At 46.2% G+C, this 18,611-nt stretch overlaps 1 protein-coding gene across 1 annotated transcript in view; it reads left to right on the plus strand.

Moving 5' to 3' along the window:
- Positions 1-210: 210 nt before the first annotated feature.
- Positions 211-18,611, plus strand: part of LAMB1 (laminin, beta 1) — a gene marked incomplete at its 3' end in the record, with an annotated part of 19,444 nt that continues 1,043 nt past the window's right edge. Inside the window, exons 1-17 of the mRNA XM_009873400.1 lie at positions 211-370; positions 2,345-2,418; positions 4,294-4,482; positions 4,585-4,648; positions 6,076-6,278; positions 7,591-7,711; positions 7,891-8,079; positions 8,811-8,990; positions 9,402-9,514; positions 10,755-10,834; positions 13,292-13,427; positions 15,441-15,599; positions 16,417-16,544; positions 16,986-17,109; positions 17,633-17,837; positions 17,999-18,142; positions 18,235-18,466. Of these exons, the coding sequence (XP_009871702.1) occupies positions 211-370; positions 2,345-2,418; positions 4,294-4,482; positions 4,585-4,648; positions 6,076-6,278; positions 7,591-7,711; positions 7,891-8,079; positions 8,811-8,990; positions 9,402-9,514; positions 10,755-10,834; positions 13,292-13,427; positions 15,441-15,599; positions 16,417-16,544; positions 16,986-17,109; positions 17,633-17,837; positions 17,999-18,142; positions 18,235-18,466 (2,501 nt within the window). The remainder of the gene's footprint in view (positions 371-2,344; positions 2,419-4,293; positions 4,483-4,584; positions 4,649-6,075; positions 6,279-7,590; positions 7,712-7,890; positions 8,080-8,810; positions 8,991-9,401; positions 9,515-10,754; positions 10,835-13,291; positions 13,428-15,440; positions 15,600-16,416; positions 16,545-16,985; positions 17,110-17,632; positions 17,838-17,998; positions 18,143-18,234; positions 18,467-18,611) is intronic.

Consider the following 18,611-nt stretch of genomic DNA (forward strand, 5'->3'; position numbering starts at 1 on the left):
GCATACCTCACCTAAAAATAAAGTTTATGGAATTCCTGGCATATTTTCCATTCGGTAATTTGCATTAATTCATAAAGGTAAATACACTTATCATTTCCACAAAAAAAATACCTTTGATGACTCCTGCAGGCAAAATGACTGGAATGTGATATGGATGGAAAATGCTCTTATCTGCAGGAAACAACTATTACCCCACGGATAAAATCAGTAATGCTGATTGTTTTGTTGTTTCAGGAGGACAAAAAATGTTTCATATGTGACTCCGAGAATCCCTTCCATGAAACTCTCAATCCTGACAGTCACCGCATTGAAAACGTTGTCACCACCTTCGCTCCGAATCGCCTGAAGCTCTGGTGGCAGTCGGAAAATGGTACGAGCGTTTCCCTGGGAGCTGCTTTCCTTCCTTTTGTTTAAGGGTTCCCGTGGGTTTGCTGTTATCTCTGGCCTGGTGGTTACTGCCCTGTGAAGGCATCCTGCTGTTGGAGGAGGGCTGAGTAAAACTGGCTGCTTTTGTGTGCCCTGAGTGGTCCTTAATTCATAAGGAAGCCCCCTCAGCCCTCTGGGTGTGTTGGAAGGAGCCGCCCCACCACTCTGCAAGAGTCCTTTCCTAAAGAGTAAAGTTTCCCACAGTGGCTCCAGATCTCCCTCATGTTTGGGCAGCTTGAGTGGAGCAGCCTTCCAGGAGTAAATATCCAGGGGCGACGCTGCCAGGGAGGCTCATCAGGGTTTCCCCACTCCACGGGGCTGGGGCTGGAGGAGGGATGGGGAAGGAGGAGGTTTGGGGGCTGCCCCTCTGCCTGCAGACCTCATTGCCCTCTCCTACCCCTGGAGACCAAAGCCCGGGAGAACTCTTACCCTGCAAATTGCCTTCTGCCTCCTGGGCTCCCTGGATTCCTGTAACCATATGCCAAATGATAAAATGAATGCCAGAAACAAGTCAGCTAGTAAAAAAAAAAACTCAACACACAATGTAAACCATTGCATGTTAGTTTGGTGTTCTTTTTTTTTTTTTTTAAAATCCTTCCTCTGCTTTTTTTTTTACTTTTATGGTTATGCTTTTGGCATGCCTTCATACACAGAACAAGGCACTGAGGTTTCTCAAACAGCAATCCTACCCTGAAGCCTTAAAGCCATCTGGACAGAATGGGATTTCTGCAAATCCCTTCTGCCTTGGCAGTAGCTGTCTTAACTGTGTATGAAAATAAAATGGTAATATTTGTAGCATTTCTGCTGCCTAGTAAAGAGCAGTTTTCACTAAATCCTTTTTAACCATTTAGATCAGCTGTGCAAGACATTTGTCTCTAGCGACTCTCTTCTAGCATTCCAAATAATTCATGTTTTTTGCAACAGGCTTGGCAGCATTCACACAGAAAAGTTCTTAGCTCATAAGGTCATGAAAATGTCCTGCAACAATGAAAAACAAATGATTCTTTCTGTCCAATTCATGTTTTCTTCTATTCAGACATACAGCAGAAGGAACCATTGCTGCATGCTCTACATAATTTTACAGCTGGTCAAAAATTTGAGTCCTTTGTAGGTTTATTTTTTTTTTCTTACACTTTCTCCTCTGTAAATCTTGATTTTTTTTTTTACATTTTTAACTACAGTTTAATTAGTATCCAACTGTTTCGAGAGATCTTTTCACATGACAAAATAAAAATACTTGTAACTGTTTTTCTTCCTTTCTGTGTGGAGTCCTTGACTGTAGGTAGTCGTACAGCAGAGTTTGGAAAGCCTTTTGTCTCTCACCAGTTTCCTAGCCCTCATGACTGCAAAGCCAGGCTACAATAGTTGCTTTAGGGCTATTTCAAAACCAGATTGTAAAGGAACCGTTCCTGCGTCTGGAAGGACGGAAGAGCCCAGAGTGAGTGAGGAAGGGTGGGAAACAGCCTCCACCAGCCATTGGTGACATTTGGGGTGTCTCTGTGGCTGTGAGACAGGCTGCAGTGTGTGAGGACAGCCTGTAGTCACCACGCTCAGCGTCCCCGTTGTACCACCGCTGGGTGCTTTGTGCCGAGATCCAACCCAATGCAGTCCCCATCCTTACCCAACCTCTAGCGTTGCTCGCCAGTACGGCACTGCAGGCTTGCACTTTGGGTGTAACGTGTTGGTGCAGGTGATGCACGGCAATCCCATCTGCGATAAACATTTTGGCCTGGCCTCGGTGTCTCCCCCGTACCTCCTCAGTAATGCCCTCACCCCCATATCCCTTTTTGACAGCAGAGCCAAGTGGCAAAGAGTAGAGTCTCTGCACCACTGGAGAGAAGAGCTTTGGCAAAATTTAGACATAGAGGCTGGCGGGTGTCCTTGTTGGCTGCACGACTTCTTTTCTCTCCCCCTGCAGGTTTGGAGAACGTGACTGTTCAGCTGAACCTGGAGGCTGAGTTTCATTTCACTCATCTCATTATGACCTTCAAGGTAAGGAAGCCGCAGCCTTACCCTGAACCCTAAAACATGAGGAAATGAGATGTCTCGTATACTTTCACATCTATTTGCTATTTAGGATTTAGGCTTTGTCTGAGCTGTTTGCCCTGATTTTTTAGAGCTACCAACCATTAACTAAAAACACACAGAAAGCCTGAGTTGTGACCAGTGGTTTGAGTTGTGGTTGGACACCAGCAAGACTGCAGAAGGAGTCATACTGAAGCTGGAGTTTGTGTTGGTGTCTCTCTCTCTGGAGAATGTGTTCTAGAAGATTGTTAGATAAATCATATAGTAGCAAGGATTTTTCTTCTTAAAAAAAAATTGGCTGTTGTATCAGTTTGCATTTGGCAAGTGGAGAGATCTTCAGGAAGGAGGAACATCTGTACACAAAGTGTCTTTGTTTCTTTATAAACAGATGTCTTGGAATGGCAGATTATGTCCTGTACATCCTAAATCCCAAGGCAAACCGCAGTGGCAACCTTCAGCTGAGGTTTCAGGAGCTGCAGTTCCTGCAGGGCTAAATCTCTGCTGTTCGCATGTAGACAAATTAATCTCTTTATTTTTACCCATCAGCTTTCTAGGAGAGCTGGTTCTTCTTTCCTGTGGTGCTGACTTGAGTCACCCCTGCCTCAGGGTGATGGCAGAGGTGGAAGGTGGTCCATTCTGGTGGACCCTGACAGCAAGGGACCCCCGAGAGACCCGTGACCTGATGTGGGTGCTGCAGCCATCGTGCCTTGGTGCCACTGGCCTTGGTCTGCCATTAGGAGGGAGACTGTGGGTGAAAGACAGTTGTAATGATGATTTGTTGACTTTGCTTGTGCAGTAGATGCTTGAGCTGCCTTGCCTCTGGGTCGCTACATTTTTTTGTTGGGTGAGATACCAGTTTTAAAGTTGTGAGATATTTTCAGCCAGGAAGCAGACAGAAAATTTCTTCCAGCTATGACCAAAATGCTTTTGTGCTTGGCCTCTTTAGAATACATAGAACTAATGAAGAGACTGTTGGCATTTCTTGGTAGGTGCAAGCCAGTTGTTAATATCTACTTTTTGAAAGGCAAGGTATAGATTGAAATGTGAGATTTTTAGGACAGAGAGACTAAAAATACTTTTAAAATCTCACTAGCCAGCTGTTCTAAAGTTGAATATATGTAGATAAGAAGGATGGTGGTTTGTGTGAAGCAAATTCAGCCTGCTGGAGCCTTGTCAAAGCCAGCTGGAGGAGGGTCACTGGCAACTGGGGGAGTCAAATGCAGTCAGAGTGGATGAAGCTGAAGCTCTCAGTCTCCTTAGAAAAGAAAGTTTTTCTTGCTGCAGCCCAGAGGCTGGATGGCAGAGAACAGCAGGGACGCTGCAAGAGGTGGTGTGGTTGGACGGAGAGAGCTGGGCAAGCCCAGGGCTCTTCTGAGCGTCAGAGGTAACTGCTCGGCAAGAACTTCTGGGCATCAGAGCTCAAAGGGAAGCACTGGCAGTGGCCTCCTGGTCCCCAGGGCGGTGGAGGAGGCCCATTAGGTCCTTTGCAGAAGATTAAGCAAGGGGGTGCAGCAAGGGAGAAGGCTGTACTGCTTTCCACAAGCAATGGAAACAATCCCTTTGATTTGGAATCCAAAAAATTTATAAGTTTGCTTATTTATTGTGAGTGTGTTTATGTACTTGACCTCTGAGTGCTGTCTGTGGTTTGATGTGTGTTATTTCAAAGATCTGCCTCTAAGCAGAAAGTCAGATCAGCATACAAATACTTCCAAATATTGGAAATAGTCAATGCAGGGAGAGATTAAAATCCAGACATATGGATTGCTCACACTTAAAAGCACAAGGTGTAAATGGAAGTAATAATTAACTGAATAAAATCTCTTTTGGTTTTCTTACTATCAGACATTCCGCCCTGCTGCAATGTTGATAGAAAGATCATCTGATTTTGGAAACACATGGCAAGTATATAGGTATTTTGCATATGACTGTGAGAGTTCGTTTCCTGGGATTTCAACTGGACCCATGAAGAAAGTGGATGATATCATTTGTGATTCCCGATACTCCGACATTGAACCTTCAACCGAGGGAGAGGTCAGAGGGAGACGAGTTTTCAATGTTTATTGTCTAGACTTTTCCTATACAAATTCAGATTCTCTTAAAGTTGAATTGTTTGTTGTACCGTTTTTCCTTCAGGTAATATATCGTGTTTTAGATCCTGCTTTCCGAATTGAAGATCCATACAGTCCAAGGATTCAGAGTATGTATGCAGTTACCTTCCAGGCTCCTTTGAAGGCATTTCTGTGCTTATTTGCTCCCAAAAAAACAATAAGTCCCAAATAAAGTCATATATTAGCGCCAATAACAGTTTTAAAGTCATGTGAATACATTTGTGGAATGGCTTCTTTTCGTGAATCAGGCAGTGATGTGCTGGGATATAATGGTCAGCACTGTCACCTCAAGTGATTAACACTCATCGTTGTAGTTGGTCCTTTCCTTAATTGATCAGGGATTTATATTCATGAAAGTGGAGAGAAACCTTGGAACACAATTTTACAGCATTCAGAAAGCAAAGAAACGGAACTACAAAGGCAGCTAAAATCAAGGGGATCGTCTTCTGTTTTTTAGAACATCTGAGTCATGACTGTGGGATGGTTGCCCGTGGTACCACTGCATGGCTCGGCCATGCAGCTGTGGTCATGAAGCACAGATTGCTGTAGCGTTCGTGTATGGTCATGACCATTGAGGAATGCAAAGGTAGATCTCTTACTGAGTGTGGCTCAAAGAGAAACCTTGTGGGGCATTTGGCCTGAGTAGGGAATTGCAGTGCTTGGTCTTAAACTTGACCTTCAATTTAATATGCCTTCTGAGTTTCGGTTCATGTCCTGCGTAAAGCTAACTGGAGCAGAAGAAAATATCTGAAGTAGAAGAGTGTCTGTCAGTTGCTATATCAGTTGAATGGATTTTAGCAAACGAGCAGAGACTCTACTTTCATGGGCTTGAAGTCCTTTTTCAAGTCTAGTTTCAAGGCAGTAAGAAATTGCACAGGATTCACAATAGCAAAGTGAACATGTAGGTGGAATTGATTGCTGCTATATTGTCTTCTCATATTTTATCCCCTGAGAACTTCTCCATTGTATTTGGTCAGTGATGGTGTGTTTCTTCTTTCAGCAAAACGTAACTAATTGTATTTACTAGGAAAGTTGCACGTATAAGAAAGAATTAATCATGTCTTGTTTCCAACTAACATTTTCTCCCAAGGTTACATAACTCCTAAACTCAACTCTTAAACTTTGTCAGAAGTTCCTTAATATCAAGTCTTGCCCTATCTTACATTTTAAAGCCCCAAAGAACAAGTAACTAGTGTCTTTTCGATGGTGCTGTGTATGCCTCTAATGCTTGTGCCTGTGTATATATCCAATAAAATAGACTAATATTTTTAATTAAGCTTAAACTAACTGATACAGTGATCAACCTGTAGTAAAAGAATTTTTTTTTTAAATTTGGGAGTATGAAGTTATGTGGTGTGTAGTACGTAAGTGCTGAAATTAAATCCGATCTAATCTGCCCATAGGAAATGTGATTGGGAAGTCGCTCCTGGCTTCCTCCCATTCAATACAATATCTGGTAAATAATTGCAAAATGAGGTTTGTTGTGTTGTTTGGTTTTTTTTTCCATCCCCTGCAGACCTATTAAAGATCACAAATCTGAGAGTCAAATTCATCAAGCTCCATACGCTGGGAGATAATCTTTTGGACTCCAGGATGGAGATCAGAGAGAAGTACTACTATGCCATCTACGACATGGTTGTGCGTGGGAACTGTTTCTGCTACGGACATGCCAGCGAGTGTGCACCGGTGGATGGCTTTAATGAAGATGTGGAAGGAATGGTAAATATTGACGCCTTCCTGCTTAAAGCTGTTCCTGTCTGTGCCTCTTTTAAGTGATTTAAACACAAATTTAAAGATGACACTCTGACACCCCCCCCCTTCTTCACCTTTAATTTTCAAACAAGAAACTGTTAAAACTGTTAAAACTGTTCCTCCTCAGCAAACTGTCTGTCATTATTGGTGTTAGTCAAGCAGGAGAGCTCAGATTAGGTGAAAATTGGTGTAGCATTCCTTTTCTAATTATGTTAAAGAGCTGATGAAATTAAAAGGTAGGAGTGCCAAAAAGGGAGTGTAACTGTATGGGGCCAGAGATGGGTGTGTGGGTCGGGTTGGCTATCCTAATGAAGTGAATAGAGGCATCAAAGGATGAAATACTTTTGTGAATCAAATATGAACCATGTTTGTATCAGTTGTTATCAGCTGAGAAGTGGAGTCTGTAGCCCTGATTAACAGCAGGCTCTGAAGACAAATCCTGCTGCCTGTGTTACACGCTGCTGCACAAGTTCCATGTTGCTTCTGGGTCCTGTTTTTCCACATGATTTTTGCCTGACAAGCAGTAATAGCACTTGTGTTTATGAGTGAGTTATTAACTGGGAGAATATGTGGAAGCATACGGGGAGCTCATGTGAGTTGTCCCAGGGGCCACAGGATGCTGGTGAGCGGGTGTGCTCCGCTGCCCTGTGCTTTTGGCGAAATGTCACCACCCATGCAGCAGCAAGACTGGCTTTGCCTTTAAAATCATGGCTCCGGTGCTGGTATAGTCCTCATCATCTATGGCAGCATCTGTCACACAATCACTCTTGGTCTACTTAGTGCTTGTTCTGTACATGTTGAAGTCAAAGCCTGAGGTTGATTAATAAAACCCATCCAAACTGTCTGGTGTCTTCACTTTGAGAGGCAAGGTAGGGCTGGAAAGAAGGTGCTGGGCTGTAAAAGTGCTGGTATAACTAGTTGCATGTTAATAGCTAATTAACAGCTAACTTCTAGATCTGAGAGGCTTTTGTGATTATTGAGGTGGAACTGTATTCTCCTTGTTCGTGACTAAAAGCATTTATTCTGGCATCCGTTTTGGTAAGGAAAGAAGGACAAATTTGTACAAGGGCATTCTTCTTGGTGGATAAAGGACACTTCTGTGGCCCTTTATGTCTTCCTACATGGAGTTTTATGTATTAAGGTCTTAGAAAGTGCGGTACCATTGTGTACTAGCTAGATTTTACATTAATTGGAGCATGTTTGTTTTTTCCCATCCTGTTTTATAACCTAATACAATTAAATTATTCTTTTTTCCATCTTTTTTTTTTTTTAATGACAGGTCCATGGGCACTGCATGTGCAGGCATAATACCAAAGGATTAAACTGTGAACAGTGTTTGGATTTCTACCATGACTTACCCTGGCGACCTGCTGAAGGCCGCAATAGTAATGCATGCAAAAGTGAGTTAGAGTAAAACACACAGCTGGAGTCTGATGTGAGCCTTACATGCTGTTACTTGAGAGCCTGTGACAATATGTAAAGTCTCGCATGTTCTTTGGTTGACTTGGGTGTGCTGTTCCTGCAGACTTGCATCTCCCTTGGGGCCGGACTCTTACTTTGCTTTCTGTCTTTGACACAGAGTGCAACTGCAATGGTCACTCCAGCCAGTGCCACTTTGACATGGCTGTGTACATGACGACGGGGAATACCAGCGGGGGGGTGTGTGACGACTGCCAGCACAACACCATAGGGCGCAACTGTGAGCAGTGCAAGCCCTTCTATTTCCAGCATCCGGAGCGAGATCTGCGGGACCCCGATGTCTGTGAGCGTAAGTGCAACCCCACTCCTTGGGGGGGAAATCGTAGAGTCGTAGAATGCATTCGGCTGGAAGGGACCTTTAAAGGTCATCTAGTGCAACCCCCCTGCAGTGAGCAGGAACATCTTTAACTAGATCAGGTTGCTCAGAGCCTCATTAAGCCTGACCTTGAATGTGTCCAGGGATGGAGCCTCCACCACCTCCCTGGGCAACCCATTCCAGTGTTTCACCACTCTCATTGTAAAGAACTTCTTCCTGATATCTAGTCTAAATCTACCCTGCTCTAGTTTAAAACCATTGCCCCTCCTATGTCCTGTCGCCACACACGCTTGTGAACCGTCCCTCCCCAGCTTTCCTGTAGCCCCTTCAGGTACTGGAAGGCTGCTATAAGCTCTCCCTGGAGCCTTCTCTTCTCAATGACATCCCAACCATTGCCTCCCTCAGGGCTTTCACTGGAGAATTTAGGGTTTACTGGCCTTTTTGGGGGCAGTACTGTGCTCCTGAACAAAAGTCCTTGAGGGAAGATGGTTGTCTTGGAGGTCTTCAAATCTTGCTGGGTTTTGTTTTCTCTCTGAGAATCTGAAAATTTATCTGGTCATTATGTGTTGAGCCCATGCCATGTGTAATACTTGCAGGAGTGATACATTCTCTGTACACAGCAGCTCAGTTTAAATAATTCAGTGTGAGACTTGGCCTTTTCTCTTGCAGCAGTTAATAAAACATGCATGATGCTTTTTTCTTAGCTTGTGACTGTGACCCAGCTGGCTCCCAAAATGGTGGCATCTGCGATCGCTACACCGATTTCTCCACTGGCCTCATTGCTGGACAATGCCGTTGTAAATTATTTGTCGAAGGGGAACGTTGTGACCTCTGCAAAGAAGGTTTCTATGGTCTGAGTGCCGATGACCCAGTGGGTTGTCAGTGTGAGTAAAAACATATGTTCCTTTATGTGTGATCAAAAGCTCTTTGAGGAGCAGTTAAAGGCAGGAGAAGTTGGTTTGCGGGATGGTTTTTTTCCTTTGTTTCATGTTTTTGCTAAAGGAAAAACATTCTTGTAGATTTATTGTAGCTTGGAGTCCACCCACCCTTAAAACTCAGTTCCTCAGCTCATCCTTCTAGTGTATTCACTGGAAATAGGAGAATCCTCCTTATTTATTTTTAATTATAAGTCTTTAAGCCAGGGAAGACTTACTGGGATGGGTGGTGGGCAAAGTGGACAATTACTCTGTCCTGGGGAATTCAGGGGAAGCTTTAATGTAGATGTTTAAGGATACCATCTAAAATGTAACTCAAATCCTGTGTTTTGACCTGCCTATTTGTGTTTCCCAATGTAGCTTGTGCGTGTAATCCTCTGGGTACCCACCCTGGGGGGAATCCTTGTGATTCGGAGACAGGAAACTGCTATTGTAAGCGCCTGGTGACAGGAAAGCAGTGCAATCAGTGCCTGGTAAGTAGCTTACCATAAAATAAATTAGGAGATGCTGGTATGAGGGAGGCTGGTGTGCAGAAAGCGTGGAGCAAGGTGCCGCTGTTTCTGACTGCCTGCGAGCGGTGCCCAGTGTTCAGACCAGAGCAGGCACCTCAGATGTCAGGAGCTCTGAAACACACTGTTGTAGGGTACTGGAAGCCGCATCAAGGCAGACAAGAGCGTTAGGTTAATTCTCAGGACCGTACGGAGTGAGACATTAGGATACCTACAGTGGTTGCTCTGTGAAAATGAGGGATCTGGTGCAGTTCTGCTGGAGCCCTCGCTGAGGTGAAAGACAAGACGGTCAATGTTATAAAAAAAATTCTTTTCTACGCAGGCCATTATTTTAGGCAGGGATTATTTCATACACATACATTTCCACATGGTGTTTATGCATGCTGGAGTGTTATAGAAACACACTGTCAGATAACTGGATGTGTTTGTATAAACACTGACAGGCTGTCTAACAGTGAACTACATGGAAAGGCTAAACAAGTCTGTCTGTCCAACAAGTTGCAGAGTAGCAGCCCTGCAAGGGCAGTGCCCCACTCAAAGCCCCGTGCACGGCTCTCTGTTGCAGTGTGAAAGACTGGGCTGTGATTTTTGGGCTGTGGTTCTGGAGCCCAAACTGGTATAAGTGGTGCAAGAGTGTGGTCTCTGGGCTTGAGTCCTCCTGAATTTTGTTTTTAAAATAGATGGAAAGATATGGGTTTTTTTCTTGCACCCTGGAGATACAGTAGTTTTTTCTTTGGAAAAGACCTTTAAGATCATCAGTCCAACCGTTACGTAACTCTACCAGGCCCACTTCTAAACCATGTCCCTGAGCACCATATCTAGATGGCTTTTAAACACATGCCACTTCCCTGGGCAGCCTGTTCCAGTCTTTGATAACCTTTTCAGTGTAGTTTTTCCTAATGTCTCACGTAAACCTCCCCTGGTGTAACTTGAGGTCATTTCCTCTTGTCTTACCCATTGTAACTTGTGAGAAGAGACCAAAACCCACCTCTGTATAATCTCCTTTCAGGTAGTTGTAGAGAGTGACAAGATCTCACAAGGCGGAGAAGATGGGGAGGATATTTTATTGGTGGTTGTGGGAGTAGACCCACAACCAGGGAAGCAGTGTGGGGTAGCTTATGCTGAATATTTAAAAAAATGCCTTTGGGGTAGATAGGATTAAACTGGCATCAGGTTACAGCACTAGTGATGTTTCTTCCCTCAGCCTGAGCACTGGGGCCTGAGCAATGACATGGATGGATGTCGGCCGTGTGACTGTGACCCGGGAGGAGCGCTGAATAACAAGTGAGTCTTAGCCCAGTTACTTTCCTGTAATCATTCACCCCAGTGAGTGTCGCTTCATTTGCAACCGCAACATCCAGGGCTCAGTGTGCTCTGGATGAGGGTGTTCGGGAATGTATTTCTGCTCCAAATGCAGCAGGTCTTCATTGCAGCAAGGGGTGACGGAGGCACCCTTGTCTTTTCTGTGCTGAGCAGCCTCTGTGCCATCGATGCAAGTGAACACATAAAACTGTTTTTAGCGCTGCTCTACCTTCAGTCAGCTGGGGTAGGAGCCAGCCATTCATTAAGGTTTGTCTTGGCCATAACCAGGGATATGGTCTGTGTCAAAGTTTTCTGATGACAGGATCAAAGCAGGAATCAGATGGTAACAGGGGCCATCAGGCTGGTCATTGATTTGCTCCCAAATTGGCCCTTGGGCCAGTCTGTCTCTCTCTCCATCAGTGCTGGGGAAAGCTGCATAGTACTGCTGCTGCATGGGTTGGGATGTGAACCTGGGAGTGCCCATTGTGGAGGTAAAGATTTTTCAAAGAAAAGATTTTGAAGATGCCTCTATCAGTAAGAGCATGGAAAGTCCTGGCTTAACTGGTTGTTCAGAGAGGTGCCAAGTAGCCAGACTGCTCCTCTGACCAGCAGCACGTTCCTTTGCTCTTCCCCATCCTGCCCCGGCTTCCCTCCACAAACCCTTTGAAATGTCCTGCTCTTGTCTAAAGCCGCAGAGGTTTTCCAAGGGGGTGGACAAACTATTTCCCACTGGAGAATCCTTCAGGACCACACCAGGGGAGTTTGGGACTGGTCCTGATGTGACTCCTGTAGGTCATCACAGCCTGCAGACTCCCCATCTGCAGCAGGGATTGCTGTGGGAACATCCCATGGGCTGTCTCTCCCCCTCACTTCTGAGCAAATTATTACCCCTTGGCCGACAGTGGAGTGGCTCTTAGCGGTTATTTACTCCATGCTTGCTCCGTGTGCACAGATCGGTTGTGCCGCACAGCTCAGCATGGCTCCCCCAGCGCAGCCGTTTCCAGGGATTTGGGGTACAGCTCAATTGCTTTGCAGCCTGTTTCCTATGCTCCGAGCCCAGCGATTGCAAAACCACATGGGGAGGGGACGTGCGGCGTCCTGTCCTGGCGCGGGCAGGGAGCAGCTGTGCGTTCCTCTGGCCACCCACGGGACAGACACGAAGCCCAGCTCCAGCCCCCAGCTTCGCTCTCTAACGTCAGCAGGGATGGGGAGCTTCACCCTCCCCGGGGCTCCTCTCCTCAGGTGCTGAATTGCTGCCTCCTGGCTCCTGTTTGGGATGTGAGATGCAGCGCCTGGGGCACCCAGAGTTCGTCCCCTTGCCCTAACTCAGCCAGGGGAGTCATTGCCATCCCCGGAGGGGAAACTACGCAGCTCCCTTTCTGGGGCAGATGGGGCACTTCTGGCATCTCAAGGGGAATGTTTAAGTGAATCCCCACGATTTCAGAAATGATTTCAGCTAAAAATTGTTCTTAGAATGGGGGCTTGAGAAATACAGGGATTTTCCACAGAAACTGGAGGAGTTTGGCTTTAGAAGATGTTTCTAAGTTCTATTCCAATTTAAAGAGCATGTTTTGGCGGACTAAAAATCTTCCTATGAAAAAGTATGAGCAGGCATGTGCAAAAATACAGCCTGCCCAAGGGTTCCTCATGATGAAAGGTGGATACTCTGGGGTCAAAACACAGTTTAGTGATAGAGCCGCATCAAGAAAAGAAAATGGCTTGTTAAGAAGGAAGTGGAGCTGCTCCATGTCACCCTGGACAGACCTGCTGCATTCCACAGAGTGACGGTTCTGTCTGTTCCACATCTCTGGCTATGTATGTCCTACTTTTAAAAAGCCAGATGTGATTTTTCCTTGTGCATAGTTGCTGGTGGACGACCTCCCGGGATGTGTTTCACAGCATACGAGAGCAGCTCGGTGTCCTGGGGCACACAGGGTCATGCATGTTCTTGCTTTGCCTGAGCCTGCACAAGCAGATACACTGCTTGCATGGCCTGCAAGCCTGGAGCCAGGGGCTGCCCTTGGCTTGCAGGACAGACATACCTCCTGGCTACGTCTGTGGTAGCAAGTGAAGCTCTCCCAGGACTCTGTCTGGCCCCAGGGAGCCGCCTGCATCCATAGCATGAAATCCTCTTGCCATCCAAACAGAGGAAACCACAGGCAAACTACCTGCTGGCCTTTGCTAGCTCCCAGCCTGAGCCTAGGAGTTGTTTGGGAAGAAAATAGTTGGGTTGAGCCAAGATTGCACCCGGGACCACACTGCCCCTTAGCAGTGCAGATGGTCCAGCTGCAGAGCTGAAGAACATCTCGTGTCTGGACACAGCTGTGTCCAGAAGCACTTCTTCCCCTGTTTCCCTTAAAATGTCAAAGCAGAAGAGAGCTCTAGCACCATCTCAGTGTAACCAAAATGCGTTGTAATTTCATTGCTCTTCCCTTTTAGCTGCTCGAGTCAGTCTGGCCAGTGCGAATGCCGGCCCCACATGTTTGGACGTCAGTGCAGCCAGGTGGAGCCTGGCTATTACTTCATTTCACTCGATCATTACATCTACGAGGCAGAGGAAGCCAGCCTGGGTCTCGTGAGTAGCAGTTTTCATGGGCTGGTGTGCCTGGACAACTGTGGGAAAGTCGTTTCACCATTTGAGCGTTGGAAACATCTGTTGTATATCCTGAGTGTTTTGCAATTAAAGTGTGGAAAACACATAACTGAATTGTATCGGAAGACCGTCTTCAATCTTAGTATCGATAGATAATGAAGTCATTTTGCGGGGGCAATGTCATCCTTTTAAACCTGTTTCTTTGGTCATGACTGTACAGTTAGTTTCCTGTTAACATCCCTCTCTGTACCCCACTGCGTATGCACCCACTGCACCCACTTCCTTCCCCTCTTCTTCTCAAGAGCAGGTGGACACTGACACTGGCTCTTCTCTTTGCTGCCTCTGAAACTGGGAGGAAACAAAGCACGTGTTTAAGCACATTGTCATGGCTTTTAGAGTTCTGGTACATCAGTAACATTTCTTTTATTAAGACTAAAGCCATAGCTGATTGTGCAGGAAACTGTTTTTGGTAGTGAGGTTGCCTTTAGTTTGTTTTGCTCTTCTTCGTTTGTTTTGCTCTTTCCATTTGCCACCACACAGTCTTGTTTTTAATTCATTAATAGCATCTAGGTGATTCCATCAATTATTTTTGCCTCCAGCAAGGAATCAGAGAGGTGAGATAATGGTTTCTCTAAAGCAGGAGATCCTTGTCTGCCTGCAAATGGGGAACTTGGTCCTAATTTATCTGTTTCAGGCAAAGTGTGGCCACTTTTCAGCTTCAGCCAAGGAAGAGCACTCTTGCTCTTAGCTGCAGGGAGAGAAGACAGGGCAGAGAAGAAATTGGACCACAGTGGAGGGCATGTGAGCAGGCACAGGATTTTTGGTGTGTTTCTGTCTGCCCGACTGGAGAGGTGGTACTGAGGCTTGGAGGTGGAGGAGCCCATTATGAAAACCCTCCTCGTCAAGCAGAATGAGGGGATGTGCCACTGGTTTCCCTCCTGAAACCTTCCAAACAAACCATTTTAAAAAGCACCGATATTGAAAAGCTTTCTCACAAATCTGTTGGCAAACTAAAACTCTGTGAATTCCCAGACAGGGACCCAGCACAAGACAAAATGAAGTGGGACACCATTGCAGGGATTTTCAGGCATTGCCGAGCCCCCATGCTCCCCACAGCTGCACACTCTTGCTCCTATCCTGCCTTCCATCCTTTCTGGGCAACTCCAACCCTTTGTGCAAAGCCAAAGGGTAACAACATATAGCCAGATTCTCTTCAAAGAGTGTGAGAATACTTGAGGGGACATCCTGAAGTGATGTGTATATATATGTAGGCATTTCCTTACATTTTATCCCTTTCTACTGAAGTAGCTTCCTTAGGAATGCACAGGATGTTGTTCTATGGAGAGAACTATTTGTGGATACAGATATATTTGAAATGGGAAGTTTGAACACTGCATGTTTCCATTTTCTGTTGCCTTTTCCTCTTCTTTGTTGTATATGGCACCTCAGTCTGAAAGGAGTGACCACATGTTGATTTAGCTGTTAAATATCTATTGATGATTACGATCTCTGTTATTTAGTGATAAACCTGCTCATGACAGCCATGATGTGCTTTTCAAATGCTGTCCTGAGCAGTGGTTTGGTTTGGACCAGCCTGGTGTAATCAGGAAGCAATTAGCACTCAACTTTGGCAGTTAAGAGAGTAGTAAATCCTACTGCTACGAACGTGATGCAAAACTCCTTACGGTGAACATCATGTCGTAGCTGGCAGATTAGTTACTCACAGCGAGTTTTTTAATGTCATTCTTCACCATAACAGAGAAATGGATGAAGAGTTGTGCAGTGTTGTTTTATTTCATCTTTCTTGCTTTTTTTATATTATTAAGTGGAAGAGCAACAGTGTGCATGTGTGTGAATTCGTGTTCTCTGGGATGTAATCAATGAATGCTGCGATCCAGAAGTGATCAGTCAGCAGACCTCACCACTTCACTCAGTGCCAAGGGGCTTGTAAATTTAGTGTATCGGTATTAAAATCTCTATTCTCTGTTTTTGTAGGGAGTAAACATAATAGAGCGCCAGTACACACCGGACCGCACACCGTCGTGGACAGGTATAGGATTCGTACGGGTCCCTGAGGGAGCGTACCTGGAATTCTATATCGACAACATTCCCTACTCCATGGAGTATGATATTTTGGTCCGCTATGAGCCACAGGTAGGTCTGTGGGTATGGGCATTGCTGCCTCACAGCAGGTGCTGACTGTCCCAGTACTCAACTGACAGGACCCCAGTGCTTCCCAGAGTCACCAGGACTCAAAGGCAGGGATGGAAGCTCAGTTAAATACCTGAGGTGTGTGAAAATCCAGTAAGATGTTGACTAATTCTAGCATTATTTGCTTCACAGTTTCTTTCGTTATTGTATTGTTTCTGCACCTATTTAATCAGCAAATTAAAAAGTGACAAGTCCTGTCAGGACAGATTAGAATATGAATTTGGCATCAGCCAGACAGGCTCTAATCGGTGGAAATGCTCTTATGTGCCTTAAAGAGGCAAATTATCTGTCTTGGATGTTAAATGCCTGCAGCCAAGAGTTTGCAAGCCAATGGTTTTGGCTGTGAATAATTCGTAGGGTGAAGGGAAAGAAAAAAGTCCTCCCAGCTCCTTGCCTAAAGCTTGGCAGCAACTGACTGCTGTAAAACACTCAGGTGCAGTACCCAGAGATGGGGTAAGAAGCAGTCTCTAAACCACCCGCTGATGCCGTGCCACAGATGACCACCTACACCTAGTCATGTTTTTTGAGGAGAGGTGGAGAGAGGCTGTGCTGGAGGCTGCCCAGGGGCATGTACTTTGCCTTGTCTCAGCCCAAACCTGCAGCCGGTAGATGTCCCATTGATGCTGGAGCTGCAGCCCTATCCTCCCTGAGGCACAGTGAGCACCCGATCTGTGTGCTCTCTTTTCCTGGTCAGAGCTCTGGATCCTCCCGGGGACTTATGGCTGCTGCTTGATGCTGATCAGCCTTTTTTTCCTCCCAGTTGCCGGATCAGTGGGAAAAAGCTGTGATCAGCGTCTCGCGCCCAGGGAAGATTCCCACGGGTAGCCGGTGTGGCAATACTGTTCCCGATGATGATAATCAGGTCGTCTCGCTGTCACCCGGCTCCAGGTCAGTATAACGGGATGGGGCAAAAGGAGAAAAAACAATTAGAAAAAGGAGAGAGACTAACGTCATGGTTTCAGTTTGGCCTCTATGGAAATGGATGAAATTTAATTTCTGATGAGTTATAAAAGCGTATTTAGTATTGCGTCTGTAGACTCAAAGCTTTGAAGTTTATTCTCATATTTTGATTCATTCTGTTCACTGAGTAAAGAGGGAGAGAAGTGTTTGCACAGCCTGTGAGCGAACATCGGTAAGACTCTTCTCCTTGCTGATAAGCTTTTCCGGATCTGACTTGCACAAGCCTGCAAAGCAGCTTTTTCACATTGTAGCTTTTGTTCTGCTCGGTCTTGGCTGCTTTCCGTTATCTCGATTGCTTTATAGGGCCACCTGAAACACTTTATGGTGCTGGACATTTGAAGTAAGAGTTATTTCCTGTTCCTAATCCAGATATGTAGTTCTCCCACGGCCCGTCTGCTTCGAGAAGGGGCTGAATTACACGATCCGCCTGGAGCTGTCCCAGTACTCCTCGGTGGATACAGAGACGGAGAACCCATACACTCTCATTGACTCTGTGAGCAGATGTTGTTTTGGGGATGCTCAGGGGAAAAGTGTATTTAAAAGCCTGAAAGTTTGCATCTACTCTGGCATGCATGCATGCAATGAAATTGCTCATGTTTGAAGCCAGATTTTAACTGAACAATATAGAGCACTGCAGGTTTCTTCAGTCTCAAAGTATGTGGGTTGTTTTTCTGCTAATAGGCTTTTGCTGTATTTTACAGGACAGCTGCTAGTTCCACAGACCTGTAGTTTCTCTGAGGAGGCTGATGTGTGCCATGTATGTCATGAATGTCAGTGTCAGCCTTTTTCTTTTGGATGGGTAGAATTTGGTAGATTTGGTAAGAATTTGGTAGATATCAGAACTGTTCTACCAAAACCTAGAGAAATGCTGTCCTTTCCCTTCCAAATTCTGTCTGCCTGTTTGGTTCTTTTGCGAAAAAAGGATGATAGGAAGCAGTATAGTACTGAATTTCCACCATTTTGGTGGAGGCTATTTATGAATAGTAACACTTTGTCGTTGTAAAATTGTTTTGTAGCTTGTTCTCATGCCATACTGCAAATCGCTGGACATATTCACAGTGGGAGGCTCAGGTGAAGATGTGGTCACAAACAGCGCCTGGGAAACTTTTCAAAGATACCGGTGCCTGGAAAACAGCAGAAGCGTTGTGAAAACTCCCATGACAGACGTCTGCAGGAACATCATATTCAGCATTTCTGCGCTATTGCATGAGACTGCGCTGTGTACGTAACCATGTACTTTTGTAGGGCAAATAGTGCCTGAAAACTGGATAGCGCTTGCAGGCAGAGTGGTTTGCACGGGAAAGACATGTGCGTGGGATGAGCAGGTGGTTTGTGTCCTGCGCCATGGTACTCCCTCCCTGACAATGCTTTTCTCTGCTCAGCGTGCCAGTGTGACCCCCAGGGCTCCCTGAGTTCGGTGTGTGACCCCAACGGAGGACAGTGCCAGTGTCGTCCCAACGTTGTTGGAAGACAGTGCAACAGATGCGCCCCTGGCACCTTTGGGTTTGGGCCGAGCGGATGCCGACGTACGTAAACCGTTGGCTCTGGGCTGGAATGTGGTCGGGGCCCTCCATTTAGGGCTCGCCATGGAAACACAGCCCCTCTCCTCTTCTTGCAGCGTGCGAGTGCCACATCCGAGGCTCTTACAACACCTTCTGCGACGCGGAGACAGGCCAGTGCCACTGCTTCCCCGGGGGGTACGGGCGGCAGTGCGACCGCTGCCTGCCTGGCTTTTGGGGCTTCCCCAGCTGCCAGCCCTGCCACTGCAATGGCCATGCCGATGACTGCAGCCCCTACACCGGCGAGTGCCTGAGCTGCCGGGACCACACGGCAGGGCACAACTGTGAGAGGTACAGCGTGTGCACCCCCTCCCCAGCCCCACTCCGTCCACACAGCAGGATGGGCACAGTGCCTGTTCCCCTCTGGCACTGGCACTCAGGCAGGTGTGGAGCCGCAGGGAAAGTCCCTGAATCCTGGGAGCCAGAGCGGTGCTGG

The sequence above is a fragment of the Apaloderma vittatum genome, unplaced genomic scaffold (assembly GCF_000703405.1).
Source record: "Apaloderma vittatum isolate BGI_N311 unplaced genomic scaffold, ASM70340v1 scaffold13017, whole genome shotgun sequence".
Classification (NCBI taxonomy): Eukaryota; Metazoa; Chordata; class Aves; order Trogoniformes; family Trogonidae; genus Apaloderma; species Apaloderma vittatum.